Consider the following 25,517-nt stretch of genomic DNA (forward strand, 5'->3'; position numbering starts at 1 on the left):
GCACTGTATATACCTTGTACATACATAATTATTTTCATGTGTCTCCCTCATTAAGATGAGATCTTCTTTAAGTCAGGGACCATGTTTTTGCCTTTTCTACTTGCTAAACTTGTAGGAAGTGCTTAATAAATCCTTGTTGACTGATTGATTTTAGTTATGCAGACCCCCTGTCCATCTATGATTTAGCCTTATACAGTTGCCTGAGACAGACACATAGAGATCACGTGATGACACTCCTAGGAGGAATCAGAGGCAGGATTTTAAGGTCTTCCAGGACCCAACTGTAGCATTCTGTCCTTTATTCCCTGAGAAAATAACCTTCTAGGGAAGATATGCCAACCTGAGATTTGAGGCTGTTACCATCAGCCTCTTGTTTGCTCTGTGACCTTTGCATCCACAGACACAGTAATTAAAACATCTTTACTTGTCATTTTATCTGCAACTTTCAATGATTCCTCCTAGCATATTTCGCAGACTTGTCATTGTCTCAATTAAGAATGAATGCTTACAAAGCAACCCTCTCTAAATAATTTCATAGCACCTCCCAATGCATAGCTCCATTTGACCTCAAAACTATCCTGTAAGGTTATTGGAGACAAATGTCTGGGAATAAGTTTGGAAAAAAAATTATGAGTAATTAGTTCTATGCTCATCGTTGGCAAGCTATGGGAAGCATTGAGTATAATGTTGTGTTAGGAGCCAGAAGACCTAGGTTCAAATCCTGCCTCTTAAATCTGCTAGTTCTGTGATGATGGGTAAGCTATGTAACTTCTTAGAGCTCTAGCTTCCTCCTCAGTAAAACAGAAATGATCACAATGGCATTGCAGACCTCCCACATGCTTGTCATGATGCAAGCACTTTCAAATTTAAAATGCCTTAGTGATTTGAATTTTTCAAGAGTGGGTTTTACATTATGTGTATTTAGATTAATCAACTATAGAGTCAAAATGATATATACTTGATTCAGGCTTTCTCTCCTCAACTTCTGCCCTCATATTACATTACTTCAACATAAATACATAAATTCACACATTCCCCTTAACTGGAAAGTAACGAAAGGTATTTGAAGGAGTATTTTATGTATGTGTGTATGTATGTATACACACACACACACATATATGTACACACACATATATCCATCCATATATATACATATATACATTGTTGTTGTTGTGTTTGTCCTAAGTTCTCGAAGATGACCATGACATCAGGGTAGTGATGACATGACTTGCAGTTGACTTTAATTTGACTGAGTGAGGGCTGTGCAAGGTCAACAGCCTCACTTTTTCCTCCTGAGCCATCTGGGTCCAGTGGCCTTATATTCACCATGATGACTGGAGAGGGCCCAGGATCATTGGGAGACCCTGGCCCTTGCCTCCTTATTGTATCACAGATCTTGCCCTACCAAGCCTAAGCTTTGGGTTACCCCCATCAACCACTGCCTTTGTTCCTATTTACGTACTACTGAATGAACCCAGAGAATTTTTTAAAACATGGTAACTGGGACTGCTACAAATTTATGATACATAATCTCAACTGGGCACTCACTATGACAAGGCAATCTTTTCACATCTCCCTAGCTAATTCATTTCCTTAGTCAGCTTTTCCAAACTTTTTCTTCCTGTCTCAAGCCTCTCATAGCTCCCCTTCTCTTCACTCTCTCAGCTGAGAGCCTTGTGGAATATTTCACTGGAACAAATTGAGGCCATTCATGAGGACCCCCTGCCCCGCCCCACCTTCTTCACTCCTCTTCACCTCACATCACTCAGTTGTCTTCTGTCACTATCTTCTCCTTCACTTCTGTCTCACATGAAGAAGCATGCCAAAACAAACCCCTTATATGCATATATGATACCATTCCATCACATCTTCTCCAGTAGGTTTCCCCTTCAATCATGTCTGCTCTGTCACTAATCTTTAGTCTATTCCTAACTACTGGTTCCTTGCTACCAACAAACACACCAATGTCTCTTCTGTCTCCTCCCTACCAAACCTCACTGGATCCCTCCATCAAAGCCAACTATTGTCCCATATCTGTCCTGCCTTTTGAGGCTAAGCTCCTTGAGAAGGCCTTCTATGATCATTGTCTCCATTACTTTCCTTTCATTCTTTTCATAATCCTATTTGGTCTAGCTTCTGACATCATTATTCAACTGAAAATGCTTTCTGTAAAGTTGCTAATGACTTTTTAACTACTAAACCTGAGCGCCTTTTCTCAGCCCTCATCCTTCCTGACCTCTTTACAGCTTTAGATACTGTTGCTCAACTTGTTCACCAACTTGTTCTCCTTGTACTCTCTTCTTTCTAGAATTTCATTATGTCCTCCTCTCTTGATTCTATTCCCACCTTTCTAACCTCTCCTTCTAAGTTCATCATATGTTCAATGTCCACTAACCATTGTTGTCCTTAAGAATCTGACCTAGGTATTTTTCTCTCTATACTATTTCACTTGTTGATCTCAGCTCCAATGGATTAAATTTTCATCTCTATGCAAATCATTCTCAGATCTATTTGTCTAGCCCTAATATCAGTCCTGACCTCCAGTTTTATATATCCAGCTACTTCTTGGACATCTCAAACTATTCAGAACAGCTCACTATCTTTTGCCCCAAACCCTTCCTTCTTCCTCACTTCTCTCTTATTGTTGACGACACTACCATCTTCTCAGTTACCAAGGCTCACAACCTAGGTGTCATCCACAACTCCTTATTCTTATTCTCCTTATTCACAGTTCTCTTATCCAAATCTATTGCCAAATCCTGTTTTTCTTTTTCTAATGTCTCTTGCAAATGACCCCTTCTCTCCTCTGACACTGCCAGCACCCTGATGCAAGTCCTCATCGCTGCGTGCCTTGTAGGACTAGTGAAACAGCCTCCTGTTGGTCTTTCTGCTTCAAGTCTCTCCTCTCTATTCCATACTTAGGAATCAAATTGATTTTGCACTGCCCCATGCAATAAACTCCAGTGGCTCCCTATCACCCCCCAAATCAAATATAAAATGCTCTGATTGGCTTTCAAAGCCCTTCATAACCTAGCCCCCTCCTACCTTTCCCATCTTCTTACACCTTACTTTTTCTTCCACCTGCTCAACATATTATGCAATCCAGTGCCACCAGCCTCCTTGCTATTCCTTACATGAGGCACCCATTTCCCAACTCCATTGCATTTGCATTGGCTGGATTCTCTGGGTTCCCTTGAGTCCTAGCTAATTTCCCACCTTTTATAAGAAGCTTTTTTCCAATTCTCCTTAACGTTAGTATCTTTCCTCTTTTGATTATCTGTAATACATGTTGCATATCTCTTGTTTGCACATAGTTGTTTTTGTTACTTACCACATTATATTTTGAGTTTCTTGGGACCATTTTTTAAATCTTTATTTCGCATCCCCAGTATTTAGCATGGTACTTGACACATAGTAGGTGCTTAATAAAATTTTGTTGAATAATTGAGATAAATAGCTGTTTATCCTGTTTTAGAAAAGTTCATTTAAAAAAGAAAAAAAAGGAAAAATCTTCTTCAGTTAACTAAGTATTGGTTGAGATTCAAAAGCTATCACCTTGAGATTACTTGTCTTTTTGCATTTTCCTTTCATTCTTTGGCAAATCCTAGCATCTCTATTTGATTTTCAGTCACACTTCAGTTTGTTATTTCTGACAAAAGAAATCTTCAAGAATGTCATGATGTTTTGCTCATCCTGACTCATTTATTTCTCTTTTGGAAAAATTAAATTATTACCCAAACTCAGGTTTCCCTCTGTACCTTCTTCATGTTCTTCCAAATCAAATCTGATTTGTCCTTCAAGTCCCTATTCATGTTCTCTGAATGCTAAGCATTCATAATCTGCAACAATGAGTGGTGCTCCTAGTACTTTTTCCAGACATATAACCTATTCTCAGCTAGGTTTTGTATCCGTGTGCCCCACGGGCTAAATAAAAGCAATGATGTCTTTAATGGGACTTTAAATAGGCAACAGAAATTTTGGGAAAGACTGTCATTAGCCGCACATTGCCATTTGTGTCTAGTGATGGGGAGTAATTGAATGAGCATGGGAATCAGGAACTAGGACATTGAAGTTCTAGATAAGGCTCTGCCAGGAATTAACTGGGTAACCTTGCTCAAGTTCCTGGACTTCCCTAGGGCTTAGTGACCTCATCTTCCCTTTTGAGAATCTCGCTAACTCTAAAATGACCCAAGTTTATAGAATATAACTTAAAAGGGCAAACGACTGAGCTCTTTTTCCATAGATTCATCACTCCCCAGTTTAATTCTTTCTTCAATTGCAGGTGGAGGTTTTCACAGTTAAAGCAGTGCACCTTGGTAAATTACATCAGATTATTCTTGGATTCCAGAGTTTGAAAAAAGGTACAGTGACTTTAGAATACAAAATAATTGCCTGCACATTGACTGTACAGCTTGTAATACACTAAATATATTGGGAATGTAATGAGGGGTTGTAACTTTAATTCACCACACTATTTTGATAGCTTAATTTGGTATTGTTCCTATGTAAGGACATGCAGGAGATTTTTTTACAAAGCCTACATCAAATCTGTCTATCAGTAAGGCACTGAAATAAATATAATGGGGTGTTAAGGGAAGCACATTCATTCTATACTGATCTGAAAGCCTTATAAATCTCATTATGAAATCTGGTTTGTTTCATTCCCCCCTTCAATCTTTTTGACAAAACAGAATAGTATCAGATTGTAGTAGAGTAGCCTACTAAGATGGTTTTGTTTGATGAAAGGTGCTAGTTGGTTTTTATAAAGCCTGTTTGTGACTCTTTCAAAAAAAAATAACCCATATTTCTCAAAGGAAGGATATGCTTCAAAGAATTGAGGATTTATGTAGGTCTCAGAGGCTGCTGACTCTGTGCACAACACATATACAGAGCTGTGTAACTCTGGATTCTAGACTGGCAACTTCAGGGCTCCTTAATGATGTGCTTTTAACAGTTATAAGAATTATCAACAGAGAATAATGGGTATTCTTTGTGTTATTCACTGGAAGAATAGAGAAGGGAAAATTGTAAAAATGTCAAGTTACTTGAAATTGCTGATTACCCTTTCTAGGCCCTACCACTTAAACCTGCTACTGTTTTCTATTCATAGTTATGAGAGAATGGGGGCACTTAGGCGGCACAGTGGATAAAGGGTCAGCCCTGGAGTCAGGAAACCTTATTTTCCTGAGTTCAAATCTGCCCTCAGACATATACTAGCTGTGCAACCCTGGGCAAGTCACTTAACCCTGTTTGCCTCAGTTCCCTTTCTGTAAAATGAGCTGGAGAAAAAAATGGCAAACCACTCCAGTATCTTTGCCAAGAAAACCCCAAATGGGGTCATGAAGAGTCAGACGTGACTGAAAATGACTGAGACACAAATATGAGAGAATAGATCCTAGAATGAAAAAAAATCGTTCTAACAAATTCACTCTCTTTCATCTTCCCATATCCAATACGTTGTCAAGACCTATTGATTTTCCCTATGTAACATCTCTCACCTAAAGCCTCTTCTATCCTCTGATTATCCCCAATATTTTATTCAGTTCTTGTCAAATAGTAGGTGCTTACTAAATGTTTAACGACTGACTGAATAGTAAACTCACTGTACTTTGCTTTATCAGAATTGGCATTTAGCATACACAGGTTATATTTACAGTTCTGCCATTTAAATTCTGTGACTTCAACTCAGCCATTTTTAACTTTGCCCTCTGTTCAGATATACAAACTTGTAAAGGGGGAATGAATATAATCACAAAGACTGGACTTATTGGCCAGTCCCTCATTATATGTGTATGTATATGTGTATGCATATGCATATGTGTATATGTGTCTAAACACATATATGTATTCATGAGAGATGGGATGACAGCTGACATTGGCACTTGATGAGAGGATACTTCCTTCCCAAAATTTGTTCACATACATGTACTCATGTATATGCCTATACACAAATGTATATACATGCATCTAAACAAATACATGTATACATAATGCATAGCATATATATACAATGTATGTTACTCACATGTACACATGCATGTGTATTTACAACATACACACATGTATGTGTGTATACACATATACACACATGTGTGTATACATACATACATACATGTATATGTATATACACACACATACAGAGGGAGAGAGAGAGAGTCCAAAGTCACAGGGGTAGTAAAAAGCAGAGCTGATAATATAATCTATTCATTCTAAATTAAAATTCTGACAAAGCAAGATGCCTTTAGATTAATATAAAATAATCCATTAAAAATTACATCTGTTACTAGATACCAGTTCTTGTATAACTATGAATATTAAACACTAACAGGTTTAAGTGGTAGGACTTGGTAATCAAGAATCTTGACATTTTTATCCTTTTTTCATTTAAAAAAAATGTCAGGTAAGGATAAAAAAGAAACCCCATTTTTCTCTTTAGGGTGAATGCATACATAATATACATATGTGTGTGTATACACACACACACACACATATATACATATATATATATATATATATACACATTATATATTATCAGCATAGATAAACTACTGTGCTTTCTTTGTGTTCGTTACTGGAATAACAAATATATGGAAGGAAAATGTAATGTATAGGTAAGAGCAGTGGTTTGGACCCATGATACTATGATTTTACCGATGTGGAAAGTGTCTAATGTAGAAACTTACTCCACGAAAGAAGATCTACAATTTGTCTGTAACTGACAATCTCGGTTGTCTGTGACACTGAATTTAGGTAACTTGCTTAGTCATATGCCTCTGTGGATACAGACCTTGGACTCTCATCTTCCTGACCTCAAGGCTGACTCTCCCTGCACTAGCTTTCCCTGCACTGACATGTTATCTCCCTTAGATATCCAATGATTTGTTAAAAAATAATTCTACTCCACCTGTTTGAACAATAATTGTTAAAATTACACATCTGCTACTTCAACTAGGTTCCTCCCTAACAAAAGATGGTCACATCTCTTTAGTGGCCCATAGAAACAGCAGTGCTGATAAAGTTGCAATAAATTTGTCCTAAGTTACTATATTATGTCAAAATTCCACTGCAAACATTTCCCTCCCCCCCTTTAAAGTTCCTAATTGTGTGTTCTGTTTTTACTTGCTAATGTACTATGCTCTTTGCAATGTCTTCAAGGAGCGAAAGAGAGAAAAGCTGAAATACATCTCATTTATTCTTGACTTATATTTCAACTCCTATTATCTTTTGCCACCTTACACATCCTGAGCTTGGTACAATGCCCATAAAAGCAAAACTAGTCCAGTGGACCACAGACTTGGAGGTGTGTGTCTTAGTTTCTCCCCTATTGCTGTCAGAATGTGTCTTTTTAAATTTTCCTTTTACTAATTCACTTCTGAAAAGCTGAAAGGCTAGGCATCACTTCTCTGAGATAAGGAATGTGATTTTTAGCAAAGTATTCATTATCAAAAAAAAATTAAGCTACAATAAAAAATTATGAATGTATGGGTTGCTGTGGTACAAAGGGCTTTGATTTCTTCTGAAAGAGGTGATATGCTGTGCAAATATATAAAAGGTCTTAAAAATATAGATTGCTAAGTCATGATTTTTGACTTTTTATTTCAAGCATTGTCTATGACCTGTTGAATTTACTGAATGATGAAGTCATTGTCCTAGAAAGTCACAATATGACAAATATACACTCCAATGATATATCATTGATGCCTTTTTGAAAAGAAAATTATTAATTTGGGCACTTGTTGCTTTTGCTTCTGGATGGTTGTTTCCCAGCACATTTTACTGACTTCTTTAATTCTTGGCATTTGCTTTCATGGTTTTGGCAGATTATACTATTTATCTGTCAAAAAGGAGATATTCCCTCTTTTTTAGGGAAAATTAAAGCCTTAATCATTTGTCATTTAACATGTAGAAGCTTTCCCAGGTTAGGATTTACCCGGACATGTTGAGAAGTGTGACCTCCAATTGGGTGTCATCTAGTATGATGGAAATCACAGTGTCATTTTCAGCAAGACTATCTGATGTCTGGTTTCTTAGACGTTTCTATCCCTAAAAATTAATTTTCTTTTTCTTTTGCCTGTCTCCTCTCAAATTTTTCACACCCTGTAATTTTATGATATTATTCAATTTTTTAAGAGCCACCCTTTTAAAATTTTTCTATTCTTTTTAGCTTATTCAGTTCAGCTCAGTAAACGTCTGTTACATACAAACCACGTGCTGTAAAAATGCTAGCTAGGCACTTTGGTATACAAAGATGAAAAAAACATAGTATTTACTCAAGAGAAGCATAAGAACCTGAGAGTTGTACACATCGTAATAAGAGTAAATACAAAAATCAGATCAGCCAGCATAGTGTAATGGTTAGGGTACTGGGTTTGGAGTTAGAAGGTGGAAGACCTTAATTCAAATCCTGGTCCCTTGACACTATCAACAAGTCCCTAAATTTCCTGGACCTCAAATCTTCACCTGTAAAATTAGGAAATAGGGCTGTGGCTACATGTTGCTTCCATCTCTTAAATTTTCATAAATCAAAGTTGACTAAGAAATTCAATAAGGGAAAGAGTAGGCCTTATTATCTACAACGAGACTGTAAGATTATTCTGCAAATTTAAAAAAAAAAACAACAACCAGTTTTTAAAAGTGAAAAGTTTTTACTTTGAAAAATGAAACATTCCATCATGCAGGTTATTCTATTAACTTGAGGATTAATAATGAATAAATGTTTGTTCCTTGACTGTTAGAGCTATGAGGTATCTTAAAGATCATTGAATTTAGCCATTTCATTTCTTGGATGAGGAATCTCAGGATAGCAGAGTTGTAGTGATATGTGCAAGGTCATTTTCCTAGTTAACAGCACAGCTAGGAAGGAGATCTGACTAACCTATGACTACCTATGACCAAAATTACCAATGATTAACCAAATTCAAGTTTTAAAACATAGAATAAAATTATTAAATGAATTTATATTTAGAAATACAGACTTAGTTAGAAGCTGTCTTTAATATATGTTTCTTGGGAAAGTGTTGGGGGTCCCTGGCCAGCAAGGACCCCAACCTCAGTATGCAATGATGAGGCAGGAGTCAGGGAAGATACAACTCCGATTTATTGAGAGACATTATCCAGTTTTATAGGGTTTTGCACTACATGAGCAGAAGCAGGTGTTCAAGGGGTAAGGGGATGACAGCATGGGAAGATTGATATCGGGTGGGAAGAATCTGGATTGTAGCAAACTATGATTCCTACAGGCATATGGGAAAATTAGGGCTGTTGCAAGATAGTTTCTATGGGAGTATGGGACCAAAGGGGGGTGCTGTCCTACAGTATCTATGGAGGCATGGGAAGTCTTGGGCATGTAGCCAGTTGATATCAGAGCTGTATGAGCTATGCGAGGCACGGGGCAGGATGCCCTTGTAAAGTATCAAAGATGTCCCAGTAAGTAAAGCATCAAAGCATTGTTGTGTTAGGCACTGGTTCAAGAGCATTAGGTAGTGGCCAGCTGGGTTCCTCCTTCTGGGCTTGTGAGTCCCTAGTGGATGGACTCTGCCTGCATGAGAAGGAAGACTATGAGAGGAGGGAAGCGGGGCTGTTAAGGACGGAGGCCCTTCCTCCGGAGGCCTTGCCATTCCAACTCCTACTTAGCCTGTCTGGTTTTACCCAGGAAACAGGCCAAGCGATAGGGTCCTAGCAGCTCCGGGATCGGCACCAACCCCTTACAGGAAAGCATCTTGGTAGCATTACGAGGGAGTGAACAAATCTTCTGTTTATTTTTAAAAATTTAATAGTTATTTATTTTTAACATTCTTTTCTTTTTAAATTTGGAATTCCAAATTCTCTCCCTCTTTCTGACCCCTTCCCACACCCCCTGAGAAGGCAAACAATATGAGATCAATAAAACATGCAAAATCATGCAAAACATATTTCCATATTAGTCATATTTTAAAAAGCAAGAAAAATACAGTGAGAAAATTATGCTTCAATCTCCAGAATTCATCAGTTCTCTCTCTGGAGGTTGATAACATTTTTCATTAGCAGTCTTTTGGAATAGTCTTGAATCCTTGTACTGATCAGAGTAACTAAGTCTTTCACAGTTGATCATCATTACAACATTGCTGCTACAGTGCGCAGTGATCTCCTGGGACATTTCACTTTGCATTGTACTCATATGGGTCTTCCCATGTTTTTTCTGAAACTACCCTCATCATTTTTTTATAGCACAATAGTATTCCATCACAATCGTATGCCACAATTTGTTCAGCAATTCTCGATTGATGAGCATCCCTTAGATTTCCAATTATTAGCCACTACAAAAAGAGCTGCTATAAATATTTTTATACTTGTACACCCTTTCCCCTTTTTTATTATCTCTTTGGGATACAGACCTAGTAGTGATACTGGGTCAAAGGGTATTACACATAATTTTATAGCCCTGTGGGCATAGTTTCAAATTGTTCTCCAGGATGGTTGGATCACTTCACATCTCTACCAACAGTGCATTAGTGTCAAAATTTTTCTACATTCCTCCAACATGTCATGTACCTTTTCTGTCATATTAGCCAATCTCATTGGTGTGAGGTGGTACCTCTGAGTTATTTTAATTTGCATTTCTCTAATCAATAATGATTTAGAGACTTTTTTATATGGCTATAGATAGCTTTGATTTCTTCTTCTGAAAACTGCCTCTTCATATCCTTTGACATTATATCAATTGGGGAATGGCCCTTATTCTTATAGATTTGACCCAATGAGCCAAGATGGTGGAGTAAAGGCAGAGACTCTCCTGAGCTCTTCCCCAAATCCCTCCAAATGCTTTTAAAAATGACTCTAAACAAATTGTAGAGCAACCAAACCCATAAAAAGGTGGAGTGAAAGATATTTCCAGCCAAAGACAACTTAGAAGGTGAGCAATAAAGTCTGTTGCACAGCAGTGAGAGAGCAGCTCAGTCCAGCACAGTCAGGCCATGCCAGTGCAGACAGGGCTCCAGCAAATTCAGATCAGGCCTCTGGGTGACTGAATCACTGCCAGCAGTGCCGTTTTCCAGACTTCTTAGCCCACAAAGACAACTTAGAAGGTCAATAAGAAAGGGCTTTTCACACCTAGGTGAGACTGGAGCCTAGTCCAGCTTAGGTCAAGCCAGCACAGCCCCTCCATAGTAAACTAGGAGCAGGCCTTGGGAGTGAATAGGTCAGTAGCAGCAGCTGCTTCCCGAACTCTCAGTCCACAGATGGTAAGGTGGCTGAACAAGTGGTTAGAAGGAGATTACAGGGTCCTCTTTGCTAGCACTAGGACAGGACTCTCACTTGGCCCATACTCCTACCTGGCTCATAGTCCTGGGTGGCAGCCCCAGAGTGAGAAGGAGCACTAGCATGGCACAGCTTGTGGCCATGAGATAGGAGAGACCCTCCTCACAGTTCCAGAGCAGAAAAAAGTGCTTGTGGTCACTCATAGATCAGAGCACAGGCCAAGAGAGAAGTAAACACCTCTCCTTAGATCATATCACTGTGGAAGAACTGAAGACTTACAGGTTCCTAGAAATAGCTCTGAAAACAGCTGCATAAAACCACTGAAGCTTGGAACAGTATGCCCTCCACCCTGCAAGCAGAGTTCTACTTTAAGAAACAGTTAAAATTGAAGTAACAGGCTGGGAAAATGAGCAAACAATAGAAAAAAATCTTGACTATATAAAGTTATTATGGTGACAAGGAAGATCAAAAGACACACTCAGAAGATAGCAAAGTCAAAGCTCCTACATCCAAAGTCTCCAAGAAAAATATGAATTAGTCTCAGGCCATGAAAGGATTTTGAAAATCAAGTAAGAGAGGTAGAGGAAAAATTGGGAAGACAAATGAGAGTGTTGCCAGAAAATCATGAGAGAAAATTCAACAGCTTGGTAAAGGAGACACAAAAATCTGAAGAAAATAATACTTTAAAATATAGACTAACTCAAATGCCAAAAGAGGTCCAAAAAACCTATGAGGAGAAGAATTAAAAAGCAGAATTTGAAAGAGACATCATAAGGGACTTACTAAATTTGAACTGTTTACATTCCTATATGTAAAGATGGTGGTAATTCATGAGACCTTTCCCATTGTTAGGGCAGTTGGAGGGAGTAAAGATAGACAGAGGGCACAGTGTGAGTTCAATATGAAGGGAAGATATCTAAAAAATAAAATAAAGGGGTGAGAGAGGAATGTACTAGGAGAAAGAGAAAAGTAGAGGTAATATGGGGTAAATTTTCTCACATAAAAGAGGCAAGAAAAAGTTTTTACTGTGGAAGGGAAGAGGGGGGAGTTGAGTGAACTTTACTCTCATCAGAATTGACTCAAAGAAGGAATAAGATACACATACAATTAGGTATAGAAATCTATCTTACCCTGAAGGAAAATAGGAGGGGAAGGGGATTAGGAAGGGGAGCTGTGATAGAAGGAAGGGCAGATTGGGAGAGGGGGCAGTCAGAAGCAAAATACTTTTGAGGAGGGACAGGGTGAAAGGAGAGAAAGGATAAAATAAACGGGGGAGTGGATAGAATGGAGTGAAATTCAGTTAGCAATAGTAATTGTAAAAAATTTTTTGAAGCAAGTTTCTCTGATAAAGGCCTCATTTCTCAAACATATAGAGAACCCAATCAAATTTATAAAAATAAGAGCCATTCCCCAATTGATAAATGATCAAAAGATGTGATTAATTTTCAGCTGAAGTAATCAAAACTATCTACAGCCATATGAAAAAATGCTCTACCTCACTATTGATTAGAGCTATACAAATTAAAACAATTCTGAGATTCTACCTTATACCTATTAGATTGACTAATAGGACAGGAAAGGTAAATGACAAATGAAAGGGATATGGGGAAAATGAAACATTAATGCAGTGTCAATGGTGTTGGGAACTGATTCAACCATTCTGTAGAGCAATTTGGATCTATGCTGAAAGGGCTATAAAATGATGTATACCTTTTGAACTAGCAATACCACTACTAGGTCTATACCCCCAAAAAGATAAAAAACAGAAAATAAAGGGACCTATATGTACAAAAATATTTATAGCAGCCCTTTTCTGGGAATAAAAACTAGGAAATTGAGAGGATGCCCATCAGTTGGGGAACAGCTGAACAAGTTGTGGGATGTGATTATGATGGAATGCTATTGTACTATAAGAAATGATGAGGAGGATGCTCTCAGAAAAACCTGGAAAGACTTACATGGGCTGATGCAAGGTGAAAAGTGCTGTGTGCAAAGTAATAGCAATATTATGAGATGATCAGCTGTGAATGACTTAGCTATTCTCAGCAATAGAATGATCCAAGACAACTCTGAAGAACTTATGATGAAAAATGCTACCTATCCCCAGAGAAAGAACTGATGGTATCTCAATACAAAATGAAGCATACTTTTGTTTTTAACTTTATTTTTCTTGAGTTTTTTTTTGTCTATGTTTTCTTTCACAACATGACTGTTATGGATATGTTTTGCATGACTACACATATATGACCTATGTCAAATTGCTTGCCTTCTCAGTGGGGGAGGGGATGGAGGAAGAGAGGGAATTTGGAGCTCAAAGTTTTAAAAACAAATGTTGGAAGTTCTTTTTACATGTAACTGGGGAAAAATAAAATACTAAATAAAAAAATAAAACCAAAATAAATCAATTTGACTCAGTTCTATACCCAGTATATATTGGAGAAATGAGGATTTTATCAGAGAAACTTGCTGCAATTTTTTTATATTACTTCATTGTCTATGGTACCTTTTAGCAAAATGTAGTTTCTCTGATGATGTCTTTTAATTAGGTCTATTTTTACTTGCGCTATGTCTAAGATCATGATTGCTGCCTCCGCCTTTCTTACTTCAACTGAAGCATATTAGATTCTGCTCCAGCCCTTTATTTTAACTCTGTTTGTATCTTTCTCTTCCATTTTTTTAACCAGATAATTGGTTTTTGGATGAAGTTGTTATAAAGGAAGGACAAACATCTGTCCTCACTCATATCTTTGCTCATCAAAACTGGATCAGCCAGAATTCAGAAAAAGAATTTAGTGAAGTTATAATTCCACTGAAAGGTAATACTATTTTTTTTGCATGGATGCCACTATGACATTGCTCAATCTAGAAAATAATATAATCGTTTCCATTAGGCCAATAGTTCAACAACATTCCTCATTGCGGCTAAATAGTACTTCAAATTTCTGTATGAAAAGAATTCATGAACAAGGATTCAAAGGTTAATGCACTAAACAATAAATAAAAATGAGTAAAGTTAGAGGATTATCGCCTTGAACTTTGTGTTTTATGAGCTTGCCATACCGTAGAAATAAATATATTGAGAAAGAAGTAAAATGGTGCCTGTAGGTTTGGGTGTTGGCCTGAAAATATTTCATCAGTTTTTGTAATATTCAAGGGAGGTTCCTGAATATGATTATGTGCCAGTGAACTGTATCTAAATTAAAAATAAAGAGAATTTGAACACCAAAATAGTAGATTCTATCCGTTCACTCTCCACTAAAATAATAGCACCTCAGAATATTAGTCCTGAAGGGTACCTTGGAGGTGATATTGTCTCTCCCCTTTGATTTATAGTTGGGCCTGAGGTTGAAAAAGATCACAGAGTGGAAGGCAGATGACTGAAAATAAGACAGGTATATACCTACATATCTGGTCTACAGACTGAGATCCCATAACTTAATCAGCTTAAATTCCACTTTGACAAAGTCCATGAACATTTTTGTCCTATTTTGGACTACATTTTGGTGTGAAAATTAATGAAATAAGCACATTACATTCACTAAAAGTTTAGAGGTACAGTAAAAAGTAACATCTATTCCAAACCTATTTTCTTACAGATGAGGTCACTGAGATCTTGAAAAGTTAAAAAGGTTTTCTTAAGGTCCCATAGCTAATTTGTGAAGGACATGGGTATTAGAACTCAGACCTTCTGACACTTGATGTCAAGAGTAAGCTGGCAGTCTAGGTATTCAACATAACCAAGTCCTTGTACGTGGGTCCCTGTCAGTGACTAATTTTCACATCTACTTTCTATAACTTTTTATGAGGAAAAATTTGTACAATAATGTTCCTTACAATTTCATATATTCTAGAACACAAAAGCTATTATGTGTATTGTCGTTTTAACAATAATTTGATATTTTTGCTTATGTGCAATTATAAATTCATTTATACATAATAACATGTTATGTAATGTAATTAGATATTGTGTACAATACATGATACTAGTGGAAAGCAAAACTAGCTCCAAACATACAATTCATCTTCAAATTATACTTTCATACTATTCTTCTCATTAAGATAACTGACAACTCTCTATTGTTCATTAAAAATCTACTTCAAAGCCTAGTAGCCTATGAGTAAAATGATATAATCTAGGGAAAGGATTTTAAATTAGTCAACCCATTATTGTTCAAAAGATTCATGAACAATACAATATAGCTTTTTAAATAATGCAAGTGGGGACACATTGCTAATATCATAAATATTGTTTAAAATTCTCAAATTCTTAAATGGAAGCAAGATGAACATTCAAAAATGGAAAATTCTCCACCTCCCCTGGCTTACAATTGGGAATACTGTTGAATTAGCCCTATATATTTCTATTGTATGAAAACATCCAAAGTGCCTGTTTTTATTAATGGGGAATTTTCAGAAGAATTAGGTACTATCCAAAGCACTGCTTCCTAAAACCCTTATTTCTTCATCATCATAACTCTAAGAGCTTTCATGTATTGTCTCACTTGCTTTTTGCAAAAATCCTGTGGAGTAGATAGTGAAAGTATAATCATTTCTATTTTCCCAATGAGACATTAAATAACTGTCTCCAAATCATACAATTAATTAATCATAAAGCCTATGTCTTGAGACCAAATTCAGAGTTTCTTTTTATTAGCCCACACTAGCTCACTCACTTACTCAGATGGCTCTCCTGTCTCCTCAGACTGGCTGTCAAGGACTACTATGGCCCAGGTAGACCCTGCCCAACCAGCTTTATCTATTTCTTCCCTCTGTGAACCCTTTTGCTTCAGCCAGGTCATTTGTGAGACTGTTTGCCTCAAAACAACAACAGAAACAATAAACCCACATGTAGTCTCCGCTTCAAGGCTAAAGCCTTATCCTATTTTGGTCCTGTCTGTTGATCCAGATTCTTGCCATTCATTCATGGTCTATCTCGAGACCTGTCTATTTTAGAAAGTATTTTTCAAACACCATAGTCCCCATTGGTTTCTCCCTTCTCCGAACTTCCAGAGTACGATTTATCTAGAAGGTGAATTTTGTCCCTTAATAATGTAATAACTTGCGTGATTATTGTTTGATGTGTATTTTACCTTGCTACACATATAGTAGGTACTCCATAATGAATGATGAAGCTTTTATTTAGTATATACTATGTACCAGGTGCTGTGCTAAGGACTGGGGATGCAAATATAAGCCATTGAGTTAGTCTTTACTCTTAAGGAGCTTACATTCTAAGGGGGGAAGATAAAACATAAAGAGGAGAGACAAGTGAGGGAAATAAACACACAAAGGAGCAGTTTGAAAATGGTGTAGAAGTGATATGGAGGTCTGGTTCAGTGGAAGATAAGGTGAAAGCACATAATGCAGAAACCAGGGTCCTGAAGGTTCTGGTAAGAGGAGTATGAGAAAGATACATTTTTAATGAGTGGGTGTGATTTTGGATTAAGTAGTTTCAATTGGAAATGCTTCACTTAAATAGGATTTATGCATCTGTCTAATAATGATTAGAGTACTTTGAGTTTTTCAAAGCTTCTTTTCATTTGCTCCTCACAACAGCACTATGCATTAGCTGCAATAAGTATTATTTTTCTCATTGTATAAATGAACGAATTTGAGAGGATAAGTTATTTGTCATACTGTTATGTTTCAGAGGCGAAATTTCAATCCACGTCTCAACTGACTCTGAGTCTAGTGCTCTTTCCACCTTGTGATGCTGGCTATTGCATCTAATTTTTTTTTCCTTCTTTCTCTTTCCTTCTCTTTTTTCTTTCCTTTTTCTTTCTTTGTTTCTTTCTTCTTTCTTCCTTCCTTCTTTCCTTCCTTCCCTCCTTCCTTCCTTCCTGTCTTTCTTTCTTTCTTTCATCCTCCCTTACTTCTTTGCTTCCTCCCTTCTTTCCCTCCTTCCTTCCTTTCTTCTTCCCTCCTTCCTCCTCCCTCCCTATTTCCTTTCTTCCTTCTTTCTTTCTTTTTCTTTCTTTCTCTCTTTCTTTATTTCTCTCTCTCTTTCTTTCTTTTCTTTCTTTTTCCTCTATCTTTCTTTGTTTCTCTCTCTTTCTTTCTTGTATCTTCCTCCCTTCCTTCCTTTCTTCTTTCCTTCCCTCCCTCCCTCCTTCCATTTTTCCCTCCTTCCTTCCTTCCTTCCCTCCTTTCTTTCTTTCCTTCCTTCCTTCTTTCTTTCTTTCTTTCTTTCTTTCTTTCTTTCTTTCTTTCTTTCTTTCTTTCTTTCTTTCTTTCTTTCTTTCTTTCTCTTGTTTTTTTTTAATTACAGAGGTAAATGCAAACCCTGCAGTGATAAAAGACTCCCATGTTACCAGCAGAGGTCAGTGGCAAATGTGGCTCTCTGCATCTCCCCTACCAGAAAACATTCCAGATATTCAATTGATTGTATTTGGAATGAGAGGAAAATCTCCTGCACAGAAAATTAAGAACTTAAAAAATGATCCATTTTTGGTAAGTTTACATTAATATTACCTTTTGTTTAAGTCTTGCTGGTCTTTCAAATAGTATTTAATTGGTTGACTGAAAAACAATGATAACCATGGCGTTTGGACTGTTTCCCAACTCTTGTAATTTGCTGAGTCAGTCTCACTTGGTAAATTTAAAGTCACTGAAAAACATGAAGAAATACTATAGAGAGATGTGGTCAGAAAAACTTCCAGAATGCCTTTTCAGACATTAAAGGGTGCAGAAAATGCAAAATGCCTAAAAATTGTTTTGAATCATTCTGCCAAATCTCAGACACTACCATATCTTGGCTGCCTTCTTGATAATTCAGTCTAGCTGCTTGAAATCCCCCCCACCCCGCCCGCCCCAAAGGATGGAGCTTTCTAATGCTTTAGCAAGAGTGTTATAAGGAAATAGCACTGCTCATATGCCATCCTTTTTTAGAGATTTCCAGAGACATAAAAAGCATTTAATTATGTTATGGAAAGATCAATGTTCATAAAGTCTTTCTGTTAATTCTAGTTTTTTTTTTATTTCACAGTTGCACATTGATGACATTGGTGACATCACAAAAGTTTCTTTTATATTGCCTGACTCATGTTTGAAGAAAGGAATTAAACTACACAAGGTACTATTCTATAAATCATATTTAAATTATTGCAAGAAACATATTCTTTGAACCAAACCTTTTTGGAATATTAAATTCTGCATAGCTTAGAAATAAATCATTTTCCCAGTAAATAAACACTATTCTTCCTCCCCTTGAGAAATAGTGAGTAAGATGTTATAAATCTATTGAGGGAAAGAAAGAACCTTAGAGGGCTGCATCATTACCTGTCAAGGAGAATGCCTTGGACTAAAATTCACACTGAGGGAGTCAGAATGACTAGAAGCCTCTGAGCTGCCTTCCAGTTCTGTGTCTGTGAACTGTGATCCTATGATATACAACCCCAAAAGGAGGTGAGGTCTAGACATGGAGTGTAATGAGAGGGAACATAGAGGTTACACTGAAGCCAGGACTGCTCCCTCCCAGGAGCTTTTGCTAAGAGGAGAAAGGTTTTCCTAGACTACCTCTGAGTACAAGAATTTTCTGATGGAGAAAAGATCAAGGACCCCAGGGGCCTGGTTAAGGCACTATTCCTAGTTTGATGCTGGCACCTTCCCTTTTTTCTCCCTGTTCATGATGCTGTTTGTAGAAGAATATAGAGTTTGAAGAAGCTACTTTGCCCTCCGCACATAAGAAAATGTGTTATTAACACCTACCAGGTTATGAATTGGAGAACTGAGGGAAATGCTAGACGTTATTTGAAGTGGAATTTTTACCTGGATATCATCATCTTTCTGGCTTTCCATCAATCCCATTTCCAGATAAATGTTCTGTTTTCCTATCCATTCTGTCTTCTTCTCTCTCTGTTTTACCTCTTGTGAATTGTATACCATTAACATTTATAGAGTGATCACTGTGTATAGGACTTTGTGCTACAGTTGCCTATTCATTTGGGACTCAATTTTTGTTCTAATCTTTATTCTATGGATTGCTCCACTCTAACATGGGAATGACTAGTCTTCCTAACTAGATTATAAATGTGCCATACTCCATGGCATTACTCAGATAATGCAAAATGATGTTATGCAAATAATAGGCACTAAACAAATATGATGAATAAATGAGATATTTAACTAATAAAGACCTCATTGCCTTTTCTCTCACTGTTCCCCATTGCATTATTCCTTTTTCATCTCTCATTTTTTTGAGCATGAGTGTCCTTTTTAGTATCATAAAAATCCTGCCACACTTAATTTTTGGATAGAAGATGAATGTGAAATGTTTGGCCTTATGAAATGAAAATTACTGACCTAGAAGGAAGGGGTGATTACTTTTGTTCTTATACTGGTCTTCATTAGGGATCTGTTTTTGGTTTATTCTTGTTCATGAGAAGAAAAATTAGAATAGGAATAATGAAAAGCTTACACTGAAGGAAAACATCCTACAAAGTTGAGAATAACCCAACAGAGTTCTTTTTTTATTCAAGAAAATCTATGGTATCTAAGCAGTTCTTTTGAGAAAACCATATTTTCCCAAAGATTTTGAACTACAAATGCATGGACCAAAATGTACTTAAGACAAGTCAACAGGGACTACCATAGGGCCCAATAATGTGCTACATTCGGAAAAGACTGCTATTTCTTTGGAGTTCAACCTAGTTTTAGAGTCTCTGAGTGAAAAAAAAGACAAATTCTGACTCTGGATCTTTGAAAAAGAAAAGAAAAAAGTTTACAGAGCAGAAAGGTGAGGCATCAGACCAGGAATAGATTAGTTCTCGTAATTGGGGTATCACAGGTGAGGCTATTTATATTAGAGAAATGGGAGTGAGAACACATCAATCCTCACCCTTGATGATATAGTAATAAAATCAAAACAAAGTAGGGATTTGCCCCTTAGGGCAGTGCGAGGAATTGGCTGTGAACTAAACAGTGAGGTTGAAAAGGAGTCCACATTAAGCCAAAAAAAAAGAACTGAGGCTGATACATTTCTTTTAAAAAGGGTTTGGGGGAACTTAGAGATTTGGGTCTATGTTGGGAAGGAAGGATGAGATCATGTTTTTCTAAGTAATACAAACTAATGTAGTTTGTATTACTTACATAATTCTATAGAAAAAAGAATGAAGAGAGGAAGAATATATAACATAATGATGGGGTAATAGGAAGACTAGACCCTCATTGGTCAGTCCTCCCTTTATACTGAAAAACACACTTAGCAAGAATACTGTGAATATTAGTTACCCAGAAAACATTGAATTCAAACAGCAGAAGTGGTAAATATGATCTCAGTTAAGGAAAAAGTAAAAGTAGATATGGTCAAGAAGTATGCAGGAGAATTATATATATCATATATATATATATATATATATATATATATATAGAGAGAGAGAGAGAGAGAGAGAGAGAGAGAGAGAGAGAGAGAGAGAGGCATATATGTGTAATACACATAGCATCTAAATGCATAAGGGAAAGTCTAACTGAAACCAATTAGGAAAGAATGGGGAGTCTGACACTACTGTATTTCAAAGTACAATATTAAGCAGTTATTATCAAAATTATCTTGTACTGGATTTTGAAAAAAAAATGTTGATTAGTACAATAAGCTACATAAACAATACCTAGAAACAAATTCAGACAAAAGTCCAGTGTTTGCAAAAGTCAAGAACACAAACTCCTGGAGAAAGAACTATATTTGACAAACATTGCTGGAAAAGAGTCTGGCAACAAATAGAATTTGCTTAGCATCTCCTTCTTTATAACATATAAATTAAAAGTAGATGAATATTCTCAATATAAAATATCATACTATAAACAAATTAAAGTAGAACACAAAGTTACATATTGCACAATTATGGATGGCGGATTTTTTAAATAATAAGGCAAGTAATAGAAGAAATCATCAAAGACAAAGGAGCCAGTTTTGGTTTTATTTTTTTAAAATTGGAAAAGTTTTTGCATGAGTGCATTCTATATAAGCAGACTAAGAAATGGGTTATAATTTGGGAAAACCTGGCATTAAATATCTCTAATAGAATCCTGCTCTTTAAAAGATAATTGAAATAAATATATAAGAATAAACACCATTCTCCAGCAAAGTGGTTAAAGGATGTAAAAAAAATGCTTAAAAAGAAATTCAGTTAATAACTATCTGAAAAAATGCTCAGAATCAATACTGATCAATGACATAAAATTTAATTCCATAAGCACTTATTAATTACCTAAATAGAAGACACCATGCTAGGTGCTGGTAATACAAAGATTATTTTTTGTTGTTGTTGTTTAAAGAGAATAGTAATGAATCTTAGTAACCTTAAAATATTACTTCATCAACATTAAAATAACAAAGAAGCTAAAAGATAAGAAAACTCATTGTTGGAGAGGATAAGGTAGAAGTTATAAAACCTTTTGGTCTCAAGACCCTTTTATACTCTTAAAAATTATTGAAGAGCCCAAAGGGCTATTATTTAAGTGGATTATAACTATCCATTTAGAAATTAAAATGTAAAATTTGATAATATTGTTAATTAATTTAAAATAACAATAATAAAACTATTACATGTTGACATAAATAGCATGTTTTTATGAAAAATAATGAAATATTGGAATGATTTTTCAAAGCAAAAAATAGTGAGAGCTATGGCATTACATTGTTTTACATATTTTTCAAAGCTCCTTAATGCTTGACTTATAGAAGACAGTACAACTCTCATATCTGCTTCTGCACTCACTCTGTTGAAATACTTTGTTTTAATTGCATATGAAGAAAATCCAGCCTCATACAGATATATTGTTAGAAAAGAGAAGTATTTTAATATGGAAATAGCATGTTAGTATTATTATGAAAAATTATTTAACCTCTAAGACATAACCCCTCCCCCCCAAAGGGTCTCAGAGACCTCTAGAATTCCACATGCTATACCATGAGAACTGCTGGACTATGGAACTAAAACTACACTAAATCAGTGATCATGGATGGGTGAACTGATACAATCATTCTGGAAAAAAAATTGGCATTATATAAGCAGATAAATTCAAGCGGTTGCTGTATCAATGTTTCTTAAGTTTTTGGTTACTTTGTGTTGAAAACAGTAATAGTTTCAATACTGTAGATATTTGAATGACCAAAATCTCTGTCCACTGAATAGAAATGAATTAATTAATAAGACCTGAATTCTTTTCTGTTGCCGGCAGCTCCGGCTCAAAGACATGGATACGAAGGAAGAGCTGGCCTTTTATGTGGCAGACCGGTGGCTCTTTGATGAAGATGGATCAGAAAGCGTGACGGAGCTAGCGGCAGTCAGGCCAGAAAAGGAACCCCTAAGAGGTATCACTGCTAAAATAAGAAATAACCCTCCAAATGTTTTTTTTTTCCTGAAGTATTTCATTAGATTGCTCATTTCACATTAAAGGGGATCTAATCTTGGAGAAATCTCTTATTAGTCACAAGGACTTCCAATGTGCCTTAATCTTACTCCTACATATAAGATTAGGACTAAAAATTGTAACATCAAAGATTGAGAGTTGTAAGGGGCTTTCAGGGCCATCTTGCCCAACTCCCTCATTTCAGAGATGACAAAATTTACTGATTTGCTCAAAGTGATCTGGGTAGTAATGGGCAGAGCTGGGATTTGAACACAGGGCCTTCAATTCCAAATCTAGCACACTTTCCACTGTGCCTAGTAACATGCATATCAGTTTACTAACTTAGACAACTTTATTTATTCATTTTAAATGTGAGGGGGAGTATGTGTTTGGTTTTTAATGCTCCATTGTGCTATAATTTTTTTAACATAGTAAGATTTTTTAAAGGATCACTATGTTTTGTTATTTAAACTTAAATGAAAATGGAAGAAGAGTCTAAATCTGGCAAAATGTTGATGCATATAATAGCTAGTATCCATATAGTGTTTTAAGGTTTGCAAAGTACTTTATAAATATTTCATTTGATCCTTACAAGATCCCTGGGATGTAGGTGCAATTTTATTCCTGTCTTACAAATAAGGAGACTGAGGCAGGTAGAGGTTAAGTGACTTGGTCAGGGTTATACATCTAAGAAGTGTCTGTGGTCAAATTTGAACTTGGGTCTTCCTGACTCCAGGTCCAGCAGTCTAGCAACTTGTTTACCTAGCTGCACCTCAAAATCTTCCATTTATATGTGTTTCTCTCTGGATGTGATATAGAAATGGAGAAGTTGGTTTTTATGCCAATTCTGACTAATTCCGTAGTATATGGATATATATACACCCATATGTACATATATGCGTGTATGTGTGTGTGTGTATACACACACACACACACGCACACACACACAGAGACACAGACACACACTGCAATCTTTATCACCAAGTTATATAGAAATGGTTGGGCAAAGACTTGAGGTATCTTTTCTGTTTCAGACCCAGAAGGCTGGTTAAGTTTGTGAAAGTTTTCATAACTCTTTTTTTCTACAGTTAACACTGCCTTTGCTAAAATATTTTTGTCATGCTGCCTAAAGGAGCATGTACTACCTAACAATATGCTGTCATCTAGACATCATGGTAGATGATAATTATTGCTATCAGTGGGAAATGTTAATGCATATTGAAAGGGAGAGTTGAGCCACTTCCCCAGACCACATTAATTGGTAGTGGCAGCAATTATCTCACTGAGAGCCTAATACCCAGTGCTGCTGATTTGAAACAGACATAGGAACCTCCCTTTGTGGTTCTTTCTCTCCTTGTTCATAAAATTCCACAGCAGACAAGGAAGCACTAACTCAATTTAAAAGCTATAATTAATACGAAGAGAACTTACTTAAATAGCAGCCTTTTTCTCGCTCTGAATGGAAATTAGAGTAGGAGAATGGATCTAAAGTATGGAATTTGGTTAACATCTGAAAATGGAAACTCATCACCAAAAAACTCTGAGGCTTGGTGTTTCACCCTACTATTCCTTTGAGCATTCCTCAAAAAAGGAAGACATGATGGCACCTTACATCATATTTGAGTAAAAGATGTTAGGTCTTGACCTTGAGAAAAATATAAAGACTGTTTATTTTCACTTCAGGCACAATACCATAAACACAGTTGATACTTAGTAAATCTAGTTCAACCCCTTCACTTTACAGTAAGGGGAAATGAGACCGGAGAAGTGGTGACTTGTCCAACGTCATGAAGAGTAAAACTTAAGTAGTAGAACTACTTAAGTAGTAGAACCACCATTCAAACATAGTCCTTTTGATTCCAAATGCAGTACTTTTCAAACTGCACCACACTAATCAAGGCCTATGGTTGATATTTCTAACACAGTTATTTATATTAAACATTGAATGGATGAATAAAGCTTTTATTTAGCACCTTCTTCACACAAAACACAAAGCATTGGGTATACAAATAGAAAAGTAAGACAATCCCTGATCTCAAGCAGCTTACATTCTTAGGAAGGAAGCAATGCATATGGAAGCTTTCAGTTGGAAGTGTGATGGAAAGGTCCCATGGCCTTAGAGTACAGTCACAAAACAAATGGTAATACTTGAATGTCTTTTTGGATTATCATTTCCTCTGAGAAAATCTTATCAGTTTTTGATGTTGAACCATTTGACATTATCAAAGTCTTTGATAATAATGATTTTCTTTCCTGGAATGGATGTGGTCATGGCACCTGCAGGAGCTGTTGCCAGGCTGCATAGGCACAGGATTCCTTCCCAGGATGACTGAGGGCACTAGGTTGGAAATATTGCTATTCCAAAGTCTCTCGGGTTCAGGGTTCTTAGCTTTCTCCACCAGGATCTGAGGGTAGATGGTGTTCAAGGAGGTGATGGTGGCAATTCAACTCCTCTGGCACATGCTACCTTCTGCTTCCCCCTCAGAGGACCCCTCAGGGAAGGGAAGCCTAGGCTTCCTTGACCACTTTGTGAGTGACACTTGTTTGGCAATTGGTGGTGATGGCCATCCTGAAGTTTTCTCTACTGATGATAGCTGTGATGACTGGGCTAGAAGCAAAACTGGTGGTCTGGGCAGTGCTGCTGCCTGCAGGGGTCTTGTGTTTATCCACCCCATTGGTGGTAGTTGAAAAACAGGTGTTACTGGTGGTGATGAGGAAGATCCCTTCTCCACAAATTTTCCTTTTAGTTATGGCTATGAGATGAGGCTGGAAATAGATCTGGTGGCCTGGGGAACACTGCTATCCTCAACATTTATGGCTATCTTCACCAGGGTCAAAATGGAAGATGACAGTCAAGGGTAAAGGAGTAGGGATTTGACTCACCAAAGACATGCTGCCTCCTATTTTTCCCACAGGCTACATTGTTAATTCAG

The 25,517-nt window shown here is 36.7% G+C and overlaps 1 protein-coding gene across 1 annotated transcript in view; it reads left to right on the forward strand.

Annotated features, from left to right (window-relative positions):
• Window positions 1-25,517, forward strand: part of RP1 (RP1 axonemal microtubule associated) — a 629,473-nt gene that overhangs the window by 454,016 nt on the left and 149,940 nt on the right. The window contains 5 exon segments of the mRNA XM_036741155.1: window positions 4,283-4,361; window positions 13,920-14,051; window positions 17,504-17,685; window positions 18,221-18,307; window positions 22,414-22,546. Of these exon segments, the coding sequence (XP_036597050.1) occupies window positions 4,283-4,361; window positions 13,920-14,051; window positions 17,504-17,685; window positions 18,221-18,307; window positions 22,414-22,546 (613 nt within the window).

The sequence above is a fragment of the Trichosurus vulpecula genome, chromosome 1, assembly GCF_011100635.1.
Source record: "Trichosurus vulpecula isolate mTriVul1 chromosome 1, mTriVul1.pri, whole genome shotgun sequence".
Taxonomy (NCBI): Eukaryota; Metazoa; Chordata; class Mammalia; order Diprotodontia; family Phalangeridae; genus Trichosurus; species Trichosurus vulpecula.